This window comes from Psilocybe cubensis, chromosome 3 (assembly GCF_017499595.1).
Source record: "Psilocybe cubensis strain MGC-MH-2018 chromosome 3, whole genome shotgun sequence".
NCBI classification, from domain to species: domain Eukaryota; kingdom Fungi; phylum Basidiomycota; class Agaricomycetes; order Agaricales; family Agrocybaceae; genus Psilocybe; species Psilocybe cubensis.
Genome location: NC_063001.1, coordinates 1,859,360 through 1,880,360, shown reverse-complemented (window position 1 = coordinate 1,880,360; position 21,001 = coordinate 1,859,360). Strand labels below are relative to the sequence as shown.

General features: G+C 44.5%; 7 protein-coding genes across 7 annotated transcripts; 4 read left to right on the top strand and 3 right to left on the bottom strand.

Annotated features, from left to right (window-relative positions):
• Nucleotides 1–361: 361 nt before the first annotated feature.
• JR316_0003388 (putative transporter PB10D8.01) lies at nt 362–2,988 on the top strand (the record flags this gene model as incomplete). The annotated part of the gene is made up of 19 exons (XM_047889161.1): nt 362–492; nt 546–583; nt 645–654; nt 724–777; nt 832–907; nt 960–1,009; nt 1,069–1,169; nt 1,235–1,315; nt 1,369–1,433; nt 1,489–1,514; nt 1,569–1,619; nt 1,687–1,809; nt 1,870–1,945; nt 2,060–2,150; nt 2,208–2,369; nt 2,421–2,489; nt 2,545–2,632; nt 2,685–2,874; nt 2,935–2,988. 19 exons carry the CDS (start codon nt 362–364, stop codon nt 2,986–2,988), a joined length of 1,536 nt encoding a protein of 511 aa, XP_047751535.1.
• A 2,021-nt stretch (nt 2,989–5,009) lies between these two features.
• On the bottom strand, nt 5,010–8,450 carry JR316_0003387 (Chromosome transmission fidelity protein 18-like protein; the record flags this gene model as incomplete). Its single annotated transcript, XM_047889160.1, has 16 exons — nt 5,010–5,174; nt 5,234–5,333; nt 5,389–5,465; nt 5,518–5,608; nt 5,660–5,790; nt 5,847–6,017; nt 6,075–6,298; nt 6,351–6,579; nt 6,636–6,895; nt 6,954–7,011; nt 7,071–7,203; nt 7,266–7,363; nt 7,413–7,635; nt 7,723–7,823; nt 7,873–8,009; nt 8,069–8,450. The coding sequence occupies 16 exons, from the start codon at nt 8,448–8,450 to the stop codon at nt 5,010–5,012; spliced, it is 2,580 nt and encodes an 859-aa protein (XP_047751534.1).
• A 228-nt stretch (nt 8,451–8,678) lies between these two features.
• Nucleotides 8,679–10,878, top strand: JR316_0003386 (uncharacterized protein; the record flags this gene model as incomplete). Its single annotated transcript, XM_047889159.1, has 4 exons — nt 8,679–8,730; nt 8,795–8,958; nt 9,017–9,907; nt 9,961–10,878. The coding sequence occupies 4 exons, from the start codon at nt 8,679–8,681 to the stop codon at nt 10,876–10,878; spliced, it is 2,025 nt and encodes a 674-aa protein (XP_047751533.1).
• A 275-nt stretch (nt 10,879–11,153) lies between these two features.
• On the bottom strand, nt 11,154–14,943 carry JR316_0003385 (putative serine/threonine-protein kinase SIS8; the record flags this gene model as incomplete). Its single annotated transcript, XM_047889158.1, has 9 exons — nt 11,154–11,295; nt 11,345–11,394; nt 11,453–11,773; nt 11,832–11,954; nt 12,004–12,062; nt 12,117–12,623; nt 12,676–13,820; nt 13,864–14,344; nt 14,400–14,943. 9 exons carry the CDS (start codon nt 14,941–14,943, stop codon nt 11,154–11,156), a joined length of 3,372 nt encoding a protein of 1,123 aa, XP_047751532.1.
• Nucleotides 14,944–15,555: 612 nt separating this feature from the next.
• On the top strand, nt 15,556–16,599 carry JR316_0003384 (uncharacterized protein; the record flags this gene model as incomplete). The annotated part of the gene is made up of 4 exons (XM_047889157.1): nt 15,556–15,938; nt 15,988–16,060; nt 16,115–16,406; nt 16,463–16,599. 4 exons carry the CDS (start codon nt 15,556–15,558, stop codon nt 16,597–16,599), a joined length of 885 nt encoding a protein of 294 aa, XP_047751531.1.
• A 521-nt stretch (nt 16,600–17,120) lies between these two features.
• JR316_0003383 (pre-rRNA-processing protein pno1) lies at nt 17,121–18,182 on the top strand (the record flags this gene model as incomplete). The annotated part of the gene is made up of 4 exons (XM_047889156.1): nt 17,121–17,603; nt 17,665–17,748; nt 17,809–17,987; nt 18,041–18,182. 4 exons carry the CDS (start codon nt 17,121–17,123, stop codon nt 18,180–18,182), a joined length of 888 nt encoding a protein of 295 aa, XP_047751530.1.
• Nucleotides 18,183–18,435: 253 nt separating this feature from the next.
• Nucleotides 18,436–20,866, bottom strand: JR316_0003382 (Aldehyde oxidase GLOX; the record flags this gene model as incomplete). Its single annotated transcript, XM_047889155.1, has 3 exons — nt 18,436–18,502; nt 18,552–18,789; nt 18,844–20,866. 3 exons carry the CDS (start codon nt 20,864–20,866, stop codon nt 18,436–18,438), a joined length of 2,328 nt encoding a protein of 775 aa, XP_047751529.1.
• Nucleotides 20,867–21,001: the final 135 nt, after the last annotated feature.

Here is a 21,001-nt window from a genome sequence, read left to right as displayed (position 1 = left end):
ATGATTCTTGTACCTAATTTAACCATTCTCGAAGCACACCTATTTATGAGGTCCATTGACAGTGATTCGATGTTTACTCTGACTCAAGTTTCGCAGTCACCGGATCAGCATAAAATAAATTTTACACCATGGGAGGTATTCTTGCAAGTTTTGCAAAATCCACCTCCATTGTGCCAATGTGGGAGGATTGTTTTCGGCAAATGGGGAAGTAACGTCAGGTTGAACACCACGGATGATCCATCTTGAGTTCGAGTTACCGGTACTTTGTAAGACGCGCTTGATATCCTTAGGTATATATAAGCCAGGCTTCCTACTGGCATGCTTCGATTGCTCTTCATCATCTGGGGATCCCCTTTGCAATATGGACTCAGCAAGCGACGCCTCAGAAAAGAAGGTTGCCCACCATGCCAATGTTTCGATTCGCGACATCGACATTGCAGCTAGTCTTGATTCCGATGCTCCTTTGGACCCTCAGGCCGCGGCGCAAATCAGGTGAGTAGACCTATGCAACCTCGTCCAATCGATTCACCAGTAAAATTCTCTAGGCGGAAAATCGATTGGCATCTCATGCCTCTCATGTGTAGTATGTATACCACATGCGCTCAGATTCCAACACTCATGACGTCCTCTTTTTGTGTTCACAGTCATGTACCTGTATGCCAACGTGCTTAATCAATGTCCGAAATTTACAGTCTCTTACTGAACCCCGGCCGCTGTCCCTAGCATGACATTCGCCGATAAGACTACTTTAGGACAATCGGCAGTACTTGGAATCATGTAAAAAAATTCTTTAACCGGATTGTTGTTGTTGTGATATTGAAAGTTTTACAGTCCAGGTGCACATTTGACGCAAAATCAATTCAATTGGTTAGGTACAATATTTTATCTCAGTTATCTGGTGTTCCAGGTATGATTTTACTGGACAGTTGGCCCACATTCATTTTCATAAGCGTTTCTAGTACCCTCAAAATCTTGCTCTCCAAAAATTTCCAGTTGCGAAATGGATGAGGTGCGATACTAGCAATGTTGATCACAGCTTCTATGATGCTAATGAAAAGGCGCGTTTAGTATCAACATTTTCGTATGGGCTGTTGCTCTTCTTGCCCATTCAGCATGTAAATCATTTGGAGCGCTGTTTGCTGTCAGGTTTATTCTTGGGATGTGCGAAGGCAGGTTCTAAATTAATGTATCTTTCCACATGTACTGAATTTTGACCTACATATATATGTTCTAGGTGCAATCACCCCTGGATTCATGATTGTGACATCAATGTTCTACACGCGCGCAGAGCAAAATAAACGTGTCGGTTATTGGTGTATGTTATCTACAGTATATCATGAGAATGACACTAATACAAGGGATGAACAGTTCTGATGAATGGCTTTGCTATCATTTTCCTTGGCTTCATTAGTTTTGGAGTTTTGCACACCAAGGTTTTCCACAATCCCGGATTCCTGCTTTCTGTATACTAATTCAATCGCATCTAAGGTTCACAGGTTCATGCCGTGGCAATGGTACGCAATAATTTGTTTTGATAGTGCCTTGCAACAATTTTGACCTTTATCTAGGTTGATGGTCATCACTGGTGTTATTACTTTAGTCACTTCTGTGTTGTTTTGGTGTGTGATATTTCTATCATTTTGCACTATGTTTTAGGTCGTGTCTGAGACAATACTGCATTGTAAGGTTTTATTTCCCCGACTCACCAACAACAGCCTACTTCTTGACCCCAGAGGAGCGTACGCAAGCTGTGCAACGTATCAGAAGTAACCAGGCCGGTGTCGAGAATAAGCAATGGAAACGCGACCAGTAAGTCTTGAGTTCTTACCCGCAGATGAACATCATTTGTAGCTTCTATTAATCTCTTAGATTCATCGAAACTCTGTTAGATCCCAAAATCTGGGTAATGGCCGCGTTCACAGCATTTGCGTACGTTGGAAATTTAGTATCGCACACGAACCGATTTTGACAGTTTTTCGGATTATAGTAACATCGTCAATTCTGTGGGACCCATATCTTTCGGTTTTAAGATAGCAAAATTCTAACTTCAATTTCACAGCTGACCAACCAAAGGCAGCTAATTATCAACGAATTCGGGTTCTCACCCATCAAAACAACTCTACTGGGTTGTGTTGACGGAGTTGTTGAGAGTGCGCTGCTTATTTTAATGACACGCTGCATATGCTAACCATTCTTTCCTCTATCAGTCGTTACCATATGGCTTGGGGTTACTCTGGCGTCTCGACGCTCTATTGGTCGAGGCTATGCGGCTGCTCTCATGTTCGGACCGGCATTGCTTGGGACCATTTTAGTAAACAAGTTACCTTCGCACGACAAGGTCGGCTTGTTGTTCTCGTATTGGGTATCAAGTCAGTATTTAGTTGGTGCATAGACCGCATCAAACTAATTCTGTTCGCTAGTCTTCGTATTTACACCCTTCGCAATCCTTCTTGGATGGGTGAATTCCATCGTCTCCGGACATACGAAACGTATATCTATATTCATATGCTTCATCTTTATTGGGCTGAACAGCATCTAAACTAGGTACTACAACAAACGCTATTGTTCTGTCTGCGTACGCTATTGCGAATGCAGCAGGACCGTTCATGTGGAAAAAGAAGTACTCGCCACGGTGTGTGATACTGTATTTTGAAGTTCTTGCTAAGCTCTTATCTCTTACAAAGGAACCACGTTCCTTGGTCCATCATATCGGCGTGCATCGGGGTATCTTTTGTATTGATTTTAACCCTCCGTTTCATGCTTTATTCGGAAAATAAACGACGGGATGCAGAAAAACGAGACGAATCTTATGACAACATATACTTGACTCAAGAACTTGCCGACGGAACTCAAACAGAGAAAAGAGTCGACAGGGCAAGTACCACCTTAATAATATCATTAACCAAGCATTCTGATGGCTTCACCATTTCTTAGGCATTCCTTGATTTAACCGATTTACAGAACAGAGACTTCCGTTATGATTTATGAATTGTTTAAATCCGTTGCGAAATTCTAGGATCATTTTGAATGTCGTGAAGTCAACGACTACGTTTTAAATGTTTATACACCCGGTAAACGTTACCGGTTCCTCTGTACAACTTCTTCTAGATGTCCCAAGTATCAGAGAAATGACTTAACTGTCTGCTTGGTGATTAAGTCGGAGGGTAGCATTCAAAAGCTGACGGATCCTGACCACTAATAGCCCGGCGAGTCCAGGCTCATATCTTACATGAAATACTTTTATCGCGATTTAAAACCATTGCACGATGTTGAAATGATGTGCTATTGAAGGACTCGGACTGAGTTGATATGGAAATACTTCAACATCATGACGTAACCCATTTCGGGACCGTCACAAAAACCGAGTACTGAGTTCGTGTGTAGTGGTAATATCATTCATGCAACAGCAAGACAGTAGCGTAAATTGTTCAAAATCTATTATTGTAACCACAAAGGGAGAAATGAAAATGTCCAACCCATGTACACCACAACCTCAACTTGAAGATAATACTCGAATGATACCAAGTAGCACTAGTGACAGTTTGTACTATTTCACTTCAAGTCTGTTTGTCAAAAGTATCCAGAAGAGAGGTGTACAATGTCAAAGGTTAACATTGACCGGAGTGCATCCAGTCGCGATCAAGCCCCCATTCTACGGATTCAGAAGGTAGTTATATCGATGAAAACGAGATGGTTTATAACTGAGACATACGTAGGTATTTTTGCTGCAACAGAGTGTTTGTTGTGTGCAACTAGTGGTTGGGATGCCACCAATAACGGTGATTGGGCTACAATTCTGGCCGATCAATCCTTCGATAGGGCCAAGGATGTTTAAGCCGCTGATGGCACTGGGGTTCTGGATAATAACAACGAATGGTTTGTGATTATTTCTTAGGCCAAATACATCCAAGAATGGGAACTACCGTATTTGTTTCTTCACAACACTGGAGGCTACCGCTATTACAGTTAGAGCCACCGGTCCTGGAAACCTGCAGATATATCATAACGGTGTGTAAGCCCGAGGTTTCAACGACATGAACTGGAGGTTTCATACCAAAGGAGTACCGGCAACAAGAAAAGGGAGAGCAAGGATGACGACAGAGCTGAAAGCGTGCATATCTGAGTAATTGAGAGATGGGAAGGGATTTCTTGAGGAGTCTAGTTGGGTTGTCTGAGAAAACATGCAAAGTACGGATTGCTTTTATACCTGGACGGACCTCTCCCGATGCTCAGAATTTTAATGCGAGCCTCAGTCCTTGTTCGTACAGGATACCTCCACTTATCTCCAAAATGAGAAGATGACCGCGATCTAGTGCTGGACTCAGCAACTCAGGCGGTCTCCGTGTGCAATAATCTTATCATCGAGAAAAGTACCCTTCACGCAACGTTAGATGGGCCTTGTATGGCCTCATAGCACCGAGTACAATAGAGGAAATACCTTCATTTGCAGTCGATCGTCTGGTTTGAAGGGTCTGGAACAGTGCATGCAGTCACTCAGTGACGTGAGGAGTCATGCATCTGAGCAGGCCATTCCTTCTAGGGCCATCCAACTTCCTGATTTGGTCTGTACATAAAGCAAAGAAAAGGTGTAGAGAATGTCGCGGAAGCTGCGAAGGCGGCGCCCTTCAAATAACCATACGGGAACCTATCTGCACGACTTCTTTGCGCGTGGTGGTCTGTAACACCAAGGACGGATGAACACCTAGAGAGATCGAGAATCAAATGGGCTAACTTCGGCGGTAACCAACAAACATAATCTGTTTACGAGAATGGAGGTGGCAAATTGGAAGGAAAGAGTGTAGGCACCACCAAACCAATAATATTGAATATCCATGCCTCCGAGGCCGACTGGAAAGAGAGTTTCACATATCTGCGACCCGCTGACCTGAATATATTCGCAATAATACCACCAGAACTATAAATTGCCCAGTTAAAATAATTGGTTTGTTAAATAAAATAGGACGATATACAGGACAGACGATATACAGGACGAACCACTTATCGACACGTCAGAAGAACATATTTACTTTGACAGGTCTCCGCACTGCTGCTGAATTGCCCTCCAAGAAGCGAAATGTGACTCGATACCTTTTCTCGACATTCTTTCGGACCGCGGCCTTCGTTGCATTAGCAGAAGCCACGGTGATGAGACGACCAAAGAAATCCGTTGGGGGCTGAAGAGTAATATACGTTGTTAAGTCGAGGCTTCCAGAAAGACATCGCGGGGACTTACCTTGTCAGCAATATCTCGATTGTCAGCTGTTTTGGCACGTTTATTTGGACTGTCAGAGTTGTCGTCTAGTTTCACATTCCTGGATGCATCATTCCCGGAGCTGCAAAACTATGAGTTCCGCTCCAGTTAACTACGTCTATTACACTCGCCTAGACTTGCTCAAGAAATCGTGTTTTCCACGTTTACCCTTCTCGATGTATTCAGTATTGAGAGCAATCATTTTGGCATCAATCTAGTCACCCAAGTTGTGAGAGAGAAGGAGGACTATGTGACCGAACAAATACCTCTCCAGAAACAAGTTGCCGAACTGCATATCGGGATACCGTAATATCAGGCGCTCGTTTACCGTCATATGTAATGAAAACGTCAATAGGTCTAAATATTTTTCAGATTATACAATAGTTGGATAGAACAATGGTTACATACGGATCTAGTCTGTAGGTGAGTTGACCGTCATCTGTCTTTTCCTGGACAAAGCGTAATTCTAGAGTGGACATGATGTCAACGACCCGAGTCATCAAAGTCTTTTCTTCCGGCCGAATAACTTGGCTATTGACCTGATGGGTTTTGTTTAACTGAAGGTAAGATGTAAAAGTAAAGAGGCTGGACTCACAGGTCGGAGAGGTGGAGATATTATTCTGTTGATGAAAGGAGCGAACTCTGTCTGAAGGATTGGGCTGCTGACCAAATGCCTGAAATCGCCACCATATCTTATGGCTGCATTTTGAACACACCGAGAAAGAGTTCTATAAATCTCTTCATTACTACGGGTAAGTAGCAAATGCTAAATAGCGTGGGGAATCAATTGTCTATAATTGTTCTACAGAGTATTCGGGCTTACCTCCCAGTCAGTTTGATTTCGCTCAACGCGATCTCCACTTTTCTCCTGGAAAAGCGGGTAAAAAGGAACAAGGGTATAAGGAAGGTATTGGTTTAGCGCAAAATCTCCATCAGAGTACATAGCAGATGAAAAGGAGTCGAAGGTAGCCAGCCACTCTATCCCTTTTTGTTGTCTAGAGAGATTTGCGTCGTGGCGACGAAGCGTCACATAATGTCCGAAGCAGCCTATAATGTAATATATCAGTTAAGTGATGTCGATACTAGCAGGATAAATGACCTGTAGCCACGGTGTTTTCTCGGCCAGTAGAATCGATCTCTCTTGCTAATCGGGACACATAGCGCAAGTCTTCTTCGTCGCTTAATCCCAATTCTCTAAGACGCCTTTTTGTTAAAGGAGTAAACAGATTGTTGAGGGCAGAATGAACAGTTGCGTCCTCTTCCTTCATTCCCGCAGTGGCTCTTCGAACAATTGATTCTGTGACCTCTTCGCGACGTGTTTTTATGAACTTAAAAATTGATGCTTTAGTGCAATGAAAATTCAATTAGAATACCAACAACACACCTGCAACGTATTTAAGCATCCACGTAGATCACCTTTTGCTACACTGACAAGAGTGTTTAATGCCCTCGTGTCGGCCTTCATGTCTTCAATTAGACAAATTTCTTTTAATCGCTTGACCAGGTGTGTGTCAGAAGGGCGATTGAATCGAATTTGGTATGTATGAGGTCGCAGTTTAGCCAATGAAGATGCGTTGTGGTCATTGCATATGCAAATGATTGGTCGCAATATAGGCCTTCGACCGTCTTTTTCTTTCCCGTTCGCTAAACGATCTTAATTCTTTATCAGAATTTAAAAATAAACAGCAATCAACAGATAGACCTTTTTTCCGTGGCTTGGTGTTTACCATCTGAACTAGTTTGTGGATAAATGAATTTGACTAGGGCAAGTCTTCAGATGCGGGAATGGCTGAGCATTGTAAATGAACAGGTGACTCACATTATCTCCCGCTCCAGTAGCACCGTCAACTTCATCAATGACGAGAAGTGTCGGTTTGGTACTCCCAACTGTGGACCCCGACTCTAAGGCAGGCCTTATTCGGTCGTCAATGACAGACCCAGATCGTGCATCGCTGAATAAATGGTTCACTATCAGCCACGTCGCAGAGGGGCCATGGTATCGGTTCTTGTTGACCTTGCATTGATTTCCATTACCTCATAGCCAGCTTGACGAGCTATGACATGTGCCATGGTTGTTTTGCCAAGGCCGGGAGGTCCTGAAAGCAACAAAATCTAATGAATGTTAGAAAGAAGGACGAGCTGAAAATTTGTATTACTTTACCTTTTCTTGCGGACGTCGATGCTCATCTAAAATGACATTTTCTTCATCGTCCCGCCCTCGCTTCTTCCCCTTAGTTTTACCAAAAACACAATAATCCCACTGTTTCAACCAAGTCATGGCATCTCTAGCAACCTTTTCGTTGCCCAAAAGGTCGGTAAATTTGCGAGGGCGATAGCGGTCGACCCAAAGTGTATCTTCTACATCAACCTCAGATGGCTTGGAGCTACATGGTATTTCCATTTCAGAACGGGCACTACTCAATGATCATTTAAAAGGTTAACAAGTTGTACGTGACTTTATAACCGCTTACGACTGTTGAATGCCATTGATGGCATCTGTTGACAGATGGTCCATAAGCCTGTGGATGGGAACATCGAGAAGATTTCCAATTGACCTAGTTGAGGGTATAGACTAACTCGCAATTAGCGCAAGTCATTGCTTGGTTCAAATGATACCATACAGCAGAGTATGCGCCAATTCTTTTTGGCTTCCTTTTCAGATAGAGCGTTTTGCCGTCGTAAGTTGTTGCTCTGATACTGGCACGTGGAATACTGATGGCCGCCTGTGTTGAATTTAGATAGAGATTGGAGGAAGAGGCTAGTGCGAATAAGAATGTGTCAGTTTACAACATATTAGTTTTCAGATATCATTCGCACCAATATCTTGTGTTTGAGGTAGCGAGCTAAAATTATTTCCTAACAGCCCGTTTGATACAAAAGTGGCCCCAGGGGGAAGGATTGAGGTATTGACGACCGTTTGAGGGACGTGTTCTGCGTCGGTCGAGTGGCTAATCGTCGAAGAGGTATTGAAGCCAAGCAGTTCATTGGAGACAAATCCCATATCTACAGGCAAGCGGCCAGTTTCAGAGAGTTCTTCAATACATAAATGTGAAGATGTAGTGGCATCCAGGGTGGTTGAAGAAGTGACACCCAATAGTCCATTTGATACAAAGGTTGTCCCCACTGATGGTTTCACGGGAGTGTCCTGATTGAGTGGTGAGATATCTGGACCAGAAAGCAGGCCTGTGGCAGTAAACATGATATATGGCGAGCTGGAAGTGAGGAACGCGTCGGAAGAGCGTAAAGCCTTGATACAAAGTTGGGTGCGTGACGACGCGGTCAGTCACGCGAAACTGTGCCATCAAACTTGACACCGGTCCGTACAGGCCGGGTAACACAGCCACTTCCTCGCACTAAATTACTGATTGAAGTCTTTGTTTGCAGAACCCTTGGAGTGATCAAATAGATTGTTCACTACTCCACTACCATGACTCAACCACAATCCAATCTAAAAAATTTGTCAGAAGGCAGCGAAGAATGTGAGTGTATATGTATCAATACGTCTCTCTCCTGCATATTAATTCAATTATGCTGCCTTTCCAGCTCTCCGTGCCCTCATCCAAGCTATCATCCCAGAAGCTGCCGATGCCTCATCGAATAGAAAACTTGGCCCAGATGCTATTGAAAAGCTCACTCAAAAGCTTACTGAACTAATGGGACCTGAAGCTGCTGAGGCTTTCCAGCAAGGCCGTAATGAGCGCGGTGAAGTACATATGATTGCAATCCATATACCACTGTCCTTATGCTACCATATATATTATTCAGATGTTAAATGAAGAGGGGCTACCTATCATCGAAATAACTGAGCCTGATGATGCAACTTCGATATCCATGGCCTCGCCTGCTACCGTCGAGCCCTTGGTCCCTTTGGCATCACTTTCGCCACTTGATCGAGAAAGGATGCGAAAAAAGCGGGATCGAATTCTAGACCTTTTGGAAGAAGAAGAAAGGCAGATTGAACTTCGTGAACAAGAACGACGAAATCAAGAAAATGATGAAGCCCTACAGAAGCGCACAGAAGATACTGCGAAACAAAAGGAAAAGTTAAAAGAGGCAAAAGAGTTACAGAAAAAGATGGGCCGCGCCTTGTTAAAAAATATAGGCAGGGCTAAAGAAGTCGAAGAGCAAGAGAGGGAAGCCCAGCGTCTCAAAGATGAGCAAGCGGATTTACAACGCAAGTCTCCGTCTGGGAAGAAAAAAACAGTCGCATTTGTCGAAAATCCAGAGAGTATGCAAAAGTCAGAGGGAAACGAGGTGATCGCTAGTTCTAACTGGGGAGACGTCACTCCAGCAAGGCTTCAAAATACCAAGCGAGCGACATTAGCATCTCAGTCTCTTCTCGACATGCACCCTATGAAAATGTCTGTTGTCGAACGCCTCCCGGGGGGGCAAGGTACTTTGCCAAAATCTCCTTTACCATTACAGAATATGGTTGACTCGGACGACGAATCCGACGAGGGAAGTAACACCGAATCGTCAGAAGATTATGATGAGATGATCGATGTCAATCCCATCTTAGAGACTGACGAATTCGAATTCGACTTTGCTCAGCAACAACGCGAGATTGCCCTGGAATATTATAATAAACGGAACACCATTGGTCAAGCAACGGCCGCTGCAATAATGAATCATTCTCATGAATTAGATGTCCATAGGGTACGTGTAACATTCAACCAGTTTGATATACTTATCGCAAGTAATTGTACCAGGAAGCAACCACAGAACCTGTTCGGGAGGGCCAGAAACCCGTCATGTCTCAGTTTAGAGCACAAAAACTCGCTTCTGCATATGGAGCTTCTGCCGCACTAGAATCGGAATCAGTCTCGTTAGGTGAATCTGTATTACCAGCATCCTCGACACGTACAATCCAACGTGCCATCAAGACAGGCAAACTGGATTTAGACGGCAAACTCGTTGGCGCAGAAGCAGACAGTGAAAGTGACGAGGAAGACCATGCAATGCGAGAAGTCCTCGAACTCTTGAAAAAGGGCGAGGTATATAACCTAGGTCCAAATGGCGAATACCTTCATACAGTTCATCCAAATCAAATACCTCAGACGCATAACATGACCGTCCAACCATCTTCTGGTGCCCAAGGAACACCTCAGCGGTGGGGTAATATGCCGCCACCTCCACCACTCAAAAAGCCCACAGTATCGAAATTTAAAGCATCGCTTGCAGCGTCAGGCCGGCCAGGTTCCAAACATACCTCAAACTCGAGTACATCTTTATCCAACATCTCTTCGCCCTCTGTTACTCCTGTGTTCCATGATGAAAGGTCCTCCCCCAAACTCGATTTAGAATCTCGGAAATTTGTGAAAGACTATATGAAGGCAGATACGCGAACCACTGACACAGGTTTGGCTTCAAAGGTTCCCAATTCGTCAAATTTCTCTATGATTGTAGAATCTCCGTCATTTCCAAAGCCTCGAGAAGGGATGTCGTCAACTAGTTCACTGTCTTATCATTTACCGGCAGAGACATCTAGGCGGCCGGAAAGACCGCCCGCTGTCATATCAACTGTGCGCGAGTCGACTCCACAACCAACCGCCTCAGCGCATGCACCGCCTGTAGATGAAACCAAACCCGGCAAAAAAATTTCGAAATTCAAAGCAGAAAGAATGTAATATATGTCTCATAGCTCGTTGACTTTGTTAGGATACGCTGTTCGGGGATATCACATTGTTGGTGGATGTATGAAGTGTACTAGTAATGCATTTATTGTATAAATTGTAGGTGGGCATCGTTGAACAGGAACTAGACGAAGGCAGGATAAAAATGCGTCAAAGCGATCTACAGTATAACATAGATAAATGAAGTAAACAATAAAAATAAAACCTGGTCCGCAGGTGGTAAAAGTAATACAGCCTAGCATGTCAGAGTGCATGAGCAACAACTCAAATTAATACGTCGCCAAAAGTTCTTCAAGTGCCTTAACTACTTCAGTCATAGTTGGTCTGTCTTGATGTTCTTGTGCCCACATCCTTTCCATAAGGTCAACAATTTCCGGGCACCATTGTTTCCGAAGGTTGTTAATAGGTGGTCTGAAAGACGACTGAGAACTGTAAACAAACTAAAATGATCTTGACTCACCTTTGGCGTTTAGCACCCACAATCTCATAAATTGCATGTTCGTTCATCCCCTACAGTTGGAGAGTGAGTCTCCGTTGCTCAAGGTATAAATAACCACACTACACAAACCTCCCAAGGAAATTTCTTGGTCTGCGCATGCCACTGAAGCATTTCCCAGTATACCATCGCGCAAGAAAATGTATCCACTTTGTGGTTGTATTTGGGATGTGCCGTCCACAACTCGGGAGCCTGCCAGTTGACAGTGCCAACTAGACTGCGTACCATCGAGCGAGTGGATTGTTTCACCTTGGCAAGGCCAAAATCCGCTATTTTGGCAGTACCTTTAGCTGTAATGAGAATGTTGGAAGATTTGCAGTCACGATGGATAATTGAAGGCTTCCTGGTGTGGAGATATTCAAGGCCTCTGGCGATGTCAAGCATCATCAACAACTGTGCAAACGATAATAATAAAACAAAGATCAATATATCAATAAAGTAAAGTACTCACAACTTTGCGTAAAGAGGGCGCATTGGTATTGCGAATATAATCGAAGAGGTCACCATTGGAACACAACTCGCTGACGATCATGACTGGAGTCTCTTTGGTGTTCTCAGGTATACTGACACCAAGCTAAAAGAAGATTAGTGTTGAGAGCCGTAATATCGCGTTTATGACATACAAATCGGACGATATTGGGGTGATTGAAAGCGCCGAGCAATTTAAGTTCTTTGATATCCACTGTAAAAGTCACGTCAAAACGGCAAAGGACGTAACTGAGTCGAAGATACATACTGGTGCTCAATTGGCCACGAAATTCTGAGATGGCAATTTTCCTGTTCTTGAACTTACCAATGAACACATCCTTGAAGCCTCCACTACCAATTTTCTCCAGCTTGGTAAGCTTTTCAGGAGGTATTTCACGATCTTCCAGCCCCAGACTTTCCAGATCCAGCTCTAATTCCTCATTTTCCTTGTCTTTCCCTTCTTTATCCTTGCCAGGTACTGGTGTGCGAGGCTCATCTGTGTGATTATGGGCAGAACGAAGGAGAACAGGAACAGCGGTATTGGTGGAATCAGAATGGTGTTTAGTCCTTTTCTTCTTCTTAGACGCAGGGCGGACTGTGCCTCCTGAAGATGGAGACGAGAAATCGTTCCCTTGCCGATCTCTCCATTGTAAGAGGGCTTCAGCAAGTTGAGGCTTGGTTCCCGATGGATCGAGGTCTCTCGTTTCACAAAGCCGCACGAGATCGTCTCGTCGCATCCGGACGAGGGTTTTGGCTGTGGCGACCGTTAAGTCAACTTAAAATTGTAAGATAAAAGTATTGTCGCTGTAACTCAAAGGATGACATACCATCATCTTCCATGGTCTCGTCCTCATCTGTTTCCCCTTCAGCGTCGACATCAATGCTTGCAGCATCATCTACTTCATCCTCAACTTCACCATCTTCATCTTGGTCTGCAACGGACTCTTCATCAACATCCATCTCTGTGTCTTCTTCACCGACTATCTTTCCATTCCTCAATTTCCGTGGTTCAACCGCAATTGTAACCTCATCGTCTCCATCATCTGCTATACTTTGTTGATTACCCTCCACATCATCTTCCTCATCTTCCTCGCCATCATTGCCTTCCTCCCCTTCCTCTCCTTCCGCTTCCTCCTCATCGTCTCCTTCGTTCTCTTCATCAACGGTAGGTGCAACCCTGTTTCTTGACTTTCTTGGCCGAAGTCTCCTCCTAAGGGGGGTGCGGCGCCCGTGGGATTCGGGTGGAGGTGTTATAGAAGCAGATGAAATTAGTTCATCGACCTCATCCTCCTCACCGGCTTCGTCGTCGTCGTCTTCATTGTTGCCAGGCTGAAGATCCTCCTCCTCCTCTTCTTCTTCTTCCTCTCCTTCTTCTTGAACTTCGTCTGCTTCCTTTTCTTCATCACGGTCCTCAGGATCGGATTCCTTCAGATTTCCGACTTTTCTCTTCGCTTTCCGCATAGGAGTAACTCGTCGATTACGATTCGTGGAACTCTCAGCATTGTCCATAGTTCGATCATGACTGACGCCCCGAATTCTTCTCTGCTGCTTTGATCTGGCAATGGGAGTCACGTCGGGATCTTCTACTTGCTTGGCCACTGATCTCTCCGTTTCGCGATCTTTGCTGCGAAGTCTTCGAGGGCTAGGAATTCCAACAGGCTCTCTTCTACCTTCCACTTCTTCTTCTTCTTCTTCTTCCAATTCCGTCAAGTCACTTTCAGAATCGACAAGTGTCTGCACCTCTTTTCCCCTCGAGCCCAGTTTCAATGACGACTCGTGGATTTCCACCTCATTACTAAATTCAACTTGCTTAGCCTTGCCTTTCCCTTTACCTCTGCTCGTTGGCTCGGGTACACTCGAGTTTGCAGAGACAGAAACATTACGTGACCGCAATCGTGTGGCAGGCGGCGACGATTTCAATGATGATGTTGTGGTGCTTGTCGCTGGAGAAGATCGAGCCGTATTTTTTCTCCTAGACAAACCATTAGACCATCATACTTGCAATTTGTATTTACATGACTAACCTCGGACCAGTTGACTCAATTTGTTTCGCATCCAGCTGCATCAACAGTTTTCTTTCTGATATTAAAGATCTTGGGACTTCATTGTTGCCCGAAATGTTGCCCATCGAGAGACTACGGTTTTTCAAGGGCCGCAATGGCGCTGCCCCAAAATCGTGCGTGGTTACCCGCCGTTTCAGGGGACTGCCATGTGAGGGAAGGCGTGAGCCGCCGGCGTCCGTTTCCTCGTCTCCTGCAAAATGAGCATCGTCACTTGAATATTCCGACGATGCACCATCCCCTTTACCCAGTGGTGATGATGGTGGCACTGAAGCGCAGCCATCACGGTTGTTGACTATGGCATCTACAAGCTCATGTTTTGTTAAAGATTGTGGGGTGCCTGTTAGACCACATAGTTCGTATAATTCTACAAGTTTAAGTTTGAGTAGTCTGTTTAGTCTTTTTGGAGAAGCTGAGTGAAGTAGGAATTCGTCCGCTTTGAAAAATGTGAAAAAATGCATATATATACAGTATAATTAATAGAGACGTACACGAGTCGTAATGTTCTTCGTCTTCATAACCACCTTGCGGGCACTCCTCGTCGTCGGAACCCTCGGTGTCCTCCTCGTGTGTGTCAATTCTGGTATCAACTTCCATTTCGCTGGCTTCTGAGCGACTTTCTTCGCTAGTCGAAGCACGTCGGTAGCGCGAAACAGTCTCGCTAGTAGTCCGAAGACGTTTGAGTCTTCCAGAGCCTCGCGTCGGTCGACCGTGAGTATGCGCATTCTCATTACTGCTAGTAACGCGCTTTCTCTTGGACCCGGCGATCACATGACCTGGATCGCGCATCAGCTGGTCCAGCCCGTCAACTTTGTGAGTAAGGGCGGTTCTGGATGGTTGACGACGTAGATTTGATTCGAGAGGAACCAAGACAGGTCTGAGAGTGTGGAAAGACGTAGATGGAATGAATTCGGTAGGCGCACGAGACGATGTTCTGCTCGTGGAACGTCTTAAGGAGTTCTTTCGAGTAGTGGATGGAGAACTGACAGATGGTGACGTTGCTCTATGTTGCGGTGAGCGTCTTGCGTGAGCCATAACCAACACTGACTACACAAATCCTGTTGGATCAACCTTCCCCACAGAAAGCGACCAACTTGTGTTTGTTTGCAAACAAAACGGGACTAGCTTATGGAAGCCGTCGTAGAGATGATGTCGACTTGCAGATGAATGAATAGGAGTTTGAGAGTCAAAGACACTCGTTGTCGTCGCAGTCGTTGGCGGTGGTAAACTAACACTGTAGATGTTCACTTTCTCGCTTTGTTTGCAGCCACAATTTCAACATCAACAAGCAAGCCCACCCGACAGTGGCTATGCCATCATGTGACTATCAAAATGATGATTCAACTGTGTGCTCCGCTCTTGGCCAAATTCCACCACTACTTTGTTTTGCATAATTTTCTTCCAGTTCATTTCTCAATCATTGGTGCTCTTATCTGAACTCTAATGTATGTCTGTCACCCAGGGTGGTATGAAAAAGCGCCGTTATGCCTCTCTACTACGGCCGTAGCTTATCCTGTACCCAATCTGCACAAACGGATTGCCCAACTGGGAAATCACAAACCTCTCACTATTTTGAGCCATTTTTCCACTAGTTATAGTCTTGCGCCTTGAATTTCGTTCTTTCTAATTTCCCTAGGCTCATTGACGATGTTGCTTAAATTCACGTCTCCGGATATGCTGAACTCTACACTTGTCGATGTCAACACTGGCAAGTGTGCATACAACATCGTGACTATCCTCGTTTCGACGACGGTTTTGCCAGAAGAACAAATACGTTCGTCAGACACCTCTTCTAATCCAAGATCTCCTACTATGGTTGGCTCTTCTCCCTCTTTTCTGAAAAAGCGAGCACCGTCGTCTAGCTCGGAGATTCTTCCCGATGTTGTAGAGAGGCGGACATCAATAACGGCCCCGACAGGGAAAGTACTTGCTGAAATTGCGTGGCAGGGGTGTCGGCCAACCATATCCATACATGGTGAAAAGGTTGGCGGCCTTACTGATTTATTTGGGTCGACAACTGTGCGCTTCATGTGCGTATGATTTTTTACAACATTATATGTTTGCTATATATTTTGTCAGGCCTAAAAATCTTGTCATACCTACACGTTTTGACACTGAATATGTTTGGATGGCAACTACTAACTCTCTCACAGTAAGTATTCATCTCGTATATGTGCATATGTAGTTTAAACTATTAATCTTGCAGCTCTTCGACTGTGACACGGACAGTGTAAAAGGATCATTTTATCGAAACGTTTTCCGATTGCCCACAGTCAAGAAAGGAGCCAAGCACAGGTTTCTGTCAAAAAAAAAATCGTCAATCTCTCTACGCAACGGCACTTTTTTTCCCGATCTACCTTCTCCATCCCAGACCGAAGATACGCAAAGTGAAGAAGAGATCCAAAAATCCTCCTTTATCTCCACGCGTATCCCTGGCCTAGGTTCCAGTTATATAGAGTTTACGCCACATTTACTGGCACATGACGTAGAAATTATACGTGAGTATACTTATTCTATTTTGTTCATTGCCTTTTGATGTTGACACTGGCTATAGTCTCATTTTTGATGATGGAAATACTAAGGAGAGGTCGCTTTGGTCTTGCCCTGTATACGTTTGAAAAACCACAGGCGTGGCAATTCCGAGAAGCTCATCGGCTTCTCATGCGCCGCGTTCGAAGGGATACACTTTGATCCACCCAAGAATTTTCATCAGTTTGCATATTTGTGGGGGTTGAACGCACGTTAGACGTAACTTGTTACTCGTTTGAAGCGCATTGTTATCATCATCATTGTCTTACATTTTCAGTTTCCGGAGCGCGTGGATTTCTTTTGTTTCCATTGCCATGTATCATCATTTGTATTACCGCCGTTTTCACTTGCATCTATATAACATTGTTAGTTAGCCCATGTGGCAGCATATTGAACATTTTTTTCGATGGAGCTTAAATGTCGTTATCTAGTAAAGCTATTTGACTTGAAGTCCCGCCAGACTCTTGAGATACGAATTTGATACGGATTCTGCAATGAATCTGCTGGATTGCTACAGAACAATCCTGGAACAACCAATGCGCGTTTGATGCGCGTAGCTATTTTGGGTTGTGTCACGAATGTGACATTATTTATCAACTTTTTCTTCCCAAACACCTATACTGCTGATCCATCATCTCTTCAGTTAAACCCAGGCATCTGGATTCAATTCAAGTAAGGGAGCCATGGTTGTAACACATACACTTGGAGCCGCATCTTCCTCGACCTCTCCCATAAAAACTAAAAAAAATCGCCGAAAAATCGTCCGCAAAAAATCGGGCACTGTCAATCCACTCCCCTCCGATCCATCGAGCTCATCGCTATCTCATAAAGGCGGAGAAGATGAGGAGATAATCCTCGAGCCTTTGAATCATGCGACCGACAGACATGCACCGACGAGGCAGACAATAGCAGACGACGATGACGACGAGCTTATGATTGATGCAGACCCCACATCATCACTTGTATCAACTGACGCACCCGTATTCCCTCCAGTTGCTCCTGGTGTTGAAAAAACTACCCTGAGATCTGAAACACGGCGGATCCCTATCCCTCCACACAGAATGACACCTTTGAAAAAGGACTGGCTGCACATATTCGGGCCTTTGACGGAGATTCTTGGTCTGCAGGTACGAATGAATGTGCAGAGGAGATGTGTAGAAATAAGAGTGAGTATGATCTCCGTTTGATTATACCTTTATGCTGATCACCTTATTATATTTATTTCAGACGTCGAGACATACGAAGGATATTGGTGGCCTTCAAAAGGGAGCCGATTTTATCAAAGCCTATGCTTTAGGTTTCGATGTTAATGTAAACTCACGAACCCGGCTTTATGATCGTGGATTTTACTAATGTATATTTTAAAAACAGGATGCCATTGCTTTACTAAGGCTTGACGACCTTTATCTTGATTCATTTGAAATCAAAGATGTCAAGACACTACATGGCGATCACCTTTCAAGAGCAATCGGTCGTATTGCTGGACAAGACGGCAAAACAAAATTTACCATCGAAAACACCAGTCGTACCCGCATAGTGCTGGCGGATACGTAGGTCTTGCAACAGATTACATCACTCTCACTAACTTATGGGTTCGCTTCAGGAAAATCCATATCATGGGTGCCTACCAAAATATCAAGATCGCTCGTGATGCTTTGGTTTCCTTGATTCTGGGATCTCCTCCAGGAAAAGTGTATGCGGGTCTCAGGACGGTGAGCAGCCGCATGAAGCAACGAGCTTTGTAAGAGATGTGTTCTGTTTTCCAATCATATGTGCATCCACTGCTTCGACTTAGCTCACTGCCGCAACCAATATATAAGCCTTTCATATTTGTGAATGGTGTTACAAAACGACAGATGTTACATGAGTTTATATCCAAACAAAATTGCTCGGGGTTGGGGTAGTTTATAAATACATACACGTAAGATCAGTCATCATCGACTGGCGCATACAAAATAGCGAGCACAAGAGCAATATTCACGGTTCAAAATGTTAAAATCACTCTGAGGCATCTCCCTCTACTTGTGAAGATTCGTGCTGGTCAACAGCGGTGTTTGATAGCACACTAGGAAAGTCAGCGTGCTGTTTCCTAAAGCATTATATAACAAGCTCACTTTTGGGTTGCATTCTCATCAACAGGCGGTCCTCCCCCATCCCCTACCATGACTTTCCGTCCTTCACTAGGAACACCGTCGACGACGATGTACAGCCATGCAGGACCTGGAGGATAAACGTTCCCACTAGGGGGACCTTGAATAGCGAATACTCCATTTTGATATGAAAACAAAAGGTAGACCAGTCGTGAATTTGCATGAACTGCATGAGTAACGAAACCTAAGTCCATAAGTGCAACTGGATTCCGGAGGAATAATTAGGAGATAGACAAGTATAAGATTGTAAGCTCACACTGTATATTATCATTATGATTGCCAGGCAATAGTGCTTCAACATTCACGCTTGCACCAAAGGGTATCTTGATGTCAAAGCTTGTAATCATAGGTCGATCCATGAAAATATATGGCGGGTTCAACCATTCAACGCGATATTCTGTGCCATATTTTATTTCACTTCGATCGAGATTCGGGTTGCTGCCTGCAATCATTATGTTTCCGACAGGAGTGAGGGTGGCGACACTGTGGTATAGCCTTGGGATAGAACTTGTGGGCAGACCATTGGATGAAAATCTACCTCCCACAGGTGCTAATGGATCGTAAAGGACAGGCATGAAAATTGGATTATCTGCATTCGACGCTCCAATTTGATCCACGACATTGCCGTACCCCGAAATCCCTGACCCAGCGCCATTGACTATGACAATCTTTCCTGTCGGAAGCAGAACTGCATCGGGCATCAAACGAGCATCGGGCATATCCTCTGTTTGCCAGCCTGCCTCGATGCCATCGTCGTCCAAGACCATTCGCGAGCACTGGGACGAAGATGGGTCTTGAGAAGACAACTCGTACCCCGGTTTTGCGTCGTCCACAGTGGAACCACCACATATCAATACCTCTGGTACATATCCATTTTCAGGAGACAGAGGCAGTAACAAGGCGGTTCCTGCCATAGGATACGTCACACGGACACCATTGGGAATCTGTGGGAGATATCTTTCCGTATCAGCCTGCCAGTCGTAAATTACTACATCGCGATTGGCAGCAATAAACACTTTTCCATCTGGAAGGACAAAAGCAATCGGAAATAGGTTCGATCTCAGGCTATTTATTAATAAAGAAAGGTTAATTGGCATGCCGTTTGACCCTTTGATATTTTTTGGAGGAAAATACTCGACAGTAGGATTGTTGACAGTGGCATTATTGATCCAACCACCTTTACGAGCTCCTCCAATAATCATGGCACTGCCATCAGCCAACCGGATAACAGTGTTGTACCACCGGGGACTTGCCATGCGTATGCGTGAATGATTTTCGTATATCACGCAAGTTGCAGTGGATGAATCGCAGGGTTCGAAAATGCGGATGGCCTGGAGTCCATTTAAGTCGCCAAAGTCAGCTGCAGATGTGTGTGTCTCAACGACAGGATTTCCTCCAACATTGATAAGAGTACCGTTGCCTAGAAATGTTCCACCGGCGCAAAAAGAATTCGATTGCATTCTCAAAGGTGTGACTGAATGGTCAACAAGGTTGTACAATGCTGCCCACGCTGGATGACCGTCAATAGACACTGGATTGTGTTCTACTTTGTCAATAATCAAAGCGTGAGTGTCAGAGACAATCGACAATTGCATAGCATGAACCCCAGTTGATCCATTTTGAATTAGAGTCCATTCAGGAATAGCTCGAGGCATCGCATTAGAATCAACTCGTGTAGAATCATTTGAAGAAAAACGACGCGAAGTTGTTGAACGAATTGCATACCCTCTAGTAACGACAAAGGCATCCACATCAATGACAGTCTTTCTGATAGAACCTGGTCTTTTTGCAAGATTGATAATCTTGAGAGTATGAGAGATAGGCTTCATATTGAATTTCGAAAATAACCTCTGCTGCTTGAGGGGAATAGTTTGGTTGATGTACGTGTTGACTTCCCCCACGGTTTGACCGTCAATCATGACGAGGGCAACACCATGTGTCTGGTCCATGTTCCCGAACCATTCTATACCAGTGCCCGTAAAAGTCATGACCACCTCCGCACCAGGATCAGAGGTCGACCGAAGAGATTTCCCAACATAGCTGGTTGAATAGTGGTCCGACCATACGCCCTTGTACGATATAAAAGGGGAGGTAGAATCATAACTTTTTGCTCCAGGCGGGACATAGTAAGGTGTAAATGGAGCAAGTTTCGTCGATTCGGGCGTGACGCGACCATTCCATGCAGACTCAGAGCGTATAACCTTTGCGCTGCCACTGAGAAACAAACCGATGATTATAACTTGAATATACAATCGGCAACACGTCGCGATTATCCGCATAGTAAGCAACGGGCTGCTTGAACGGGAAATCCGGAAGGTGCTTGGAGTCGCAATGGGATGCAATAAGTAGTACCAACAACAACATGATCGTACCACACGTAACAACAACTGTCAATCTCAAGTTGTTGTTGTTGG